General features: G+C 36.2%; 1 protein-coding gene across 1 annotated transcript; it reads right to left on the reverse strand.

Moving 5' to 3' along the window:
- Nucleotides 1-2,089: 2,089 nt before the first annotated feature.
- On the reverse strand, nt 2,090-3,618 carry NUDT19 (nudix (nucleoside diphosphate linked moiety X)-type motif 19; the record flags this gene model as incomplete). The annotated part of the gene is made up of 2 exons (XM_010145597.1): nt 2,090-2,316; nt 3,411-3,618. Coding segments are annotated over 2 exons (435 nt in total), but the record flags the coding sequence as incomplete, so codon positions are not given.
- Between the last annotated feature and the right edge of the window lie 684 nt (nt 3,619-4,302).

Genomic DNA, 4,302 nt, shown 5'->3' on the forward strand with positions numbered 1-4,302 from the left:
TCCTGTGGCCGAGGCAGGGTCGCGCCCCGCGCCCTCCGGCGGGAACAGATAGGATGTTGTTCCCAGAGGCCATAAAGACTGCAGCGGAGCGTGTTCGGGAAAGGTGTGTAAACTTAGGTGGGGCGAAGGAGTACCTGGCCCAGCCCTTTGGAGTCCAGCTGTGCTACTTAAATATATATACATATCCACAACAGGAAACAGCTGTTGTAGGTGGCTCATAGCACTTAGGGCTTCGGGAAAACGTTCACTTTCTTATCTCACTCTGTGATAAAGTGACCATATTTTTTTGTTTCCTTTTTTTAATCCATCCTGTTGTATACTACCCTTTCCATTGAGGCTTTAAAAAAAAAAAAAAAAGTTTTCCGGGCGGGGTTAGCTTCGCCCAAGGCTGCAAAAACAAGGTGTGGGCCCAAGAGAAGGGGATGAAGCGTGCTGCTGGGAAATAAAGCCCACCTCTATGGACAGAAGCCCATGCTTAGGAGTGGCTTAAGAGTTTGAAACTACAGCTTTAATAATATTTTTAACGTAATATTAAAAGGTATTCAGCGTATTCTAAACAACTTATGCATGCATTGATTGTCATAACTTTCTATGTAGAATAGCATATTTTTGTTTCTTAGTTGGTTACTTTTTGTTACATTTTTGTCCTTTGGCCTTCAAGCTCCACCTACTGGACCACTTTGCTTTTGTAGGTGGAAACAAAAAGTTGCAGGCGACACAAATATGATCATAAGCTTCCCTTGTCTTCCGAGTACTACAGTGGCCGGAGTTGATCTCTAAAAGCCAAAGATGATGTAAGACAGCGATCGAGGGTACTTCCCTTGCTTCCTGTGCTCTCCATTTTAATTTTCCTGTTGTCTTCATGTTCAGAAGAGTTAGCCAGAATATTGTGGAGATGCTATGCTGTATAACATACAGCATACATAATATACTGCTTCACAGGATCAATGTTTAGCAGAGGAAGACACATGTCACCAAGCTCTGCAAAACCAACAAATCTGAGCATGTTCGGAGAGAAGAGACATACACTTCTTTTTTTCCCAATCCAAAGAATGCTACAAACAAATCCAATTTAATGAAAATATTGCAGAAGATTTTAACTGAAACACAGAACAAAGGCTGAAACAAAGACTTCTGAACAACTTTACTTCTTTATTCTTCCAGATAAGAACTTGCATCACTGGTCCATTTACTCCACTTACCGCACAAAAAAGATGAAACCAACCAATCAAAAATCCAAAACAAAAAAGCAAGCAGCAATCATTGCTCTGAAGTAGTTGAGAAGAAAAATATGGCTTACTGATGTATGGAAGTGGGTGTTGCCAAGGTGTAACAGTTGTAACTTTTGGGGGCTACACCATTGCCTTTTCTATTTTTTAAATTGCTGACAACTTGAAGATAAAAATTATCATTAATAAAAAGAATGTTGAGAATGCACTCAAACTGATAGATGATTTGTTTTGTCTAATTTATCTCTACCTTCGAAAATTGTAAAGTTTTGAATAGATTACTATTAGTAGAAAGAATTTAGGTATATAAAATATAAACATTAACTTTATAATGTTTTTAAAGTGAATTTTAGCTAATCTATATATACATATATACACTTGTTTTCCCAAGAACGAAAGAGATAATAGACTGGGAGATTTCTGTCATTCCTAGACACACATTACAGTTGTCTAATGGATAATTTTTTGAAGCATATTAACATAATATATACTTAAATTTTCAGGGAGAAAAGGGCCTGTGTGACCCAACAGACCAGTGTTGCACTGTATTCTGCAGTTAGTATGTAAGTAGAATAAGGTGGTAATGGCTCAGTGTAATTACCATCAAATTACTTTTATGTTAATCAGTAATTAAGTTGATTATGTTAAATTGTCGATAGCCTCTCAACATCGTAACTGGCACACTGTGCTGTTTCAAAGAATTAGGTACACAAAAAAAAATCTCGAACCACACTCACACAAAAATGCTTTGGCAGGACGAAGGAATATTTTCCTGACTATTTGGCAACAGTTACAAAGGACCAAAACCACAGTGAATATGTATGAAATTAAAAATATTCTTGCTTTAAAACAAACAGATACTATAATCTGCTGCTGTAATCTGAACAATCAGAGTTTATCATCAATGGATTCATATGTTTATATTTTGCTTGAATGTTTACATAGACAGCAAAATTGTTGATGCTTTTTATTACTATTCGGTGAAATACACTACCCTCTTTCATGAGGTCTTCAACTTTCTTATCTGTTGACAGGATTAATTTATTTTCTCCTGTATAATCTGGATCTTCTGGATATAACTCATCTCCTGGGGAAAGAAAAATAAGTTTTAGTTATACATTGCCTACCTTATTTTTCAGCCTTTTGATTGAGTGACACTAGCAATTTTTTAATATTTATCAGGACATGAAACTCTGTGGGAATGTATTTCACAATACAAAAGTAAATTGCTTCTAAATATCTTCAGATTTAAAAGACACAGCCATAAATTTCTGGAGTATCTGTCAGTGACACCACGGTGCGCATTCAGCACGTTGATTTCAGTGTTCCAGTGTTCCTGGTAGCACGCTGTAATAGTGTAATGCGCTATAATCACAGCTCGGTCAGATAGGAGAACAAAACAAATGCTTTTCCAAGGGTATAAAGATAGGCTACAGTAGGACTAAGAATAGAAACTGAAGAACAACTGAACAACTTTTTTTTTCTGTTTGGTTGATGAAAACATGTTTTGCCACATAAACGTGTGTTACTCTCGTGCAAGACTGCTAATATTCCACAGATACAGAAATTCTAGAGGTTGATTGTGACAAGAAAAGGAGAATATAACTAAAAAGTAGAAAGCAAATTAAAAGAAGGCAAACTAAAGCAGAGAATAACTATTACATGCAGCTTTTCTTAAAGAGAAGGTAAAAATGTACCTGATTATTAAATGAGACACTTAAATAGGAGAGAGGGCAGGAGGGAAATTAATCTTTTTAGATCACCACCCTATCACTGCAGTTATGAATTCTGATCTTGCAGCTGTGCTTGATCCACTTGCCTTCACAGTTAACTGAACTAAATGAGAATTCCCTCTGAAGAGGACTAAAAATACGGTTCTAATACAGCCTTCAGATTAAAGAAGTTTAAACGATAGAATTTCTTCATAAATAAACATACTAGTGGCAGCCATATGAGTTTGTACAGAAATAACTGTGCTGTCTGTCTCAGTAGCCTGTTTCTGACAGTCATCATTATCAACTGTTATCAAAGAAGGAATCCAAACAGTAGAAAAATTGTGCAGTAACTTGACTTGAAAGAATATTTTCCTTATAGTTACAGACGGTTTATGTCGTGTGGCTTGAGTAAGCAGCAATTCCCAGGCTTTCATATGTTTAAAAGAACCTTAATCTGTTTTCTTACCTGGCAATATCTGAATATGGCCATCTGAAGCATTTAACAGCACAGGCATCCAGCGTTCACATCCCTCTAGAGCTCGATCAGAGCTGAACTTGTGTAGCTCATGGAGTGAGGAGAAGTTGCACAGCCTACACAGTTCATAGAACTGAGGTGGAGCAATCCATATTTCTTGAGATTTGAAGCGTTCAATGGCTTCTGGAGGTGATGACCACTGTAAGATGAAAACAAGTCTTGAAATAACAGCTTCATTAGCAGACAGAAGGTGTAACTGATTTTTAGAGTCTTTATCAATAAGGTCTACAGAAAAAGAGCTTGCAACAGTCCACATTTTCTGAACACAAAAAACTCCATGTATAATCTATACCAACATAACAGAGACAATTTAAAATTGAAGAACATAAGCAATATATATAAATCATTCTTTTTTCTATATACGTAAGGTTTTCTTTTGCATGTAAGTATGCCAGGTTTGGAAACTGAGACTTGTTTTAGGAGCCTAACTAAAAGTCTACTGAAATAACAGAAAACCCTAAACTCAATGAGATCTTAGTTACCAGAGGTTGCTACTGATGCTTCAAGAATTACAAGTACCTCTAAACAGCTGCTTCCTGTGCACGGTGTTTTCAGAGTGTGAACACCCAGCTATTGATGCTTAAACAGTGCATCGCTCTGCACATTTAAACTCTTGCTAATCTTCATCTCACATGGTGAATTTGATAATATAAACATGTACGTAAGCATTCATGGTAGATTTATGCTGTTATTAACAAAATTATAATAAACACAAACTCTTGAATATAAGATCTCAAGTACTTTTACATTTATGTAGCAAGATCTGTTCAAAAAAATAAATATAGAAACATCAGTAATACCAAATTTGTTACGTAAACTTTTA

Source organism: Buceros rhinoceros, unplaced genomic scaffold (genome assembly GCF_000710305.1).
Source record: "Buceros rhinoceros silvestris isolate BGI_N320 unplaced genomic scaffold, ASM71030v1 scaffold45421, whole genome shotgun sequence".
NCBI lineage: Eukaryota > Metazoa > Chordata > Aves > Bucerotiformes > Bucerotidae > Buceros > Buceros rhinoceros.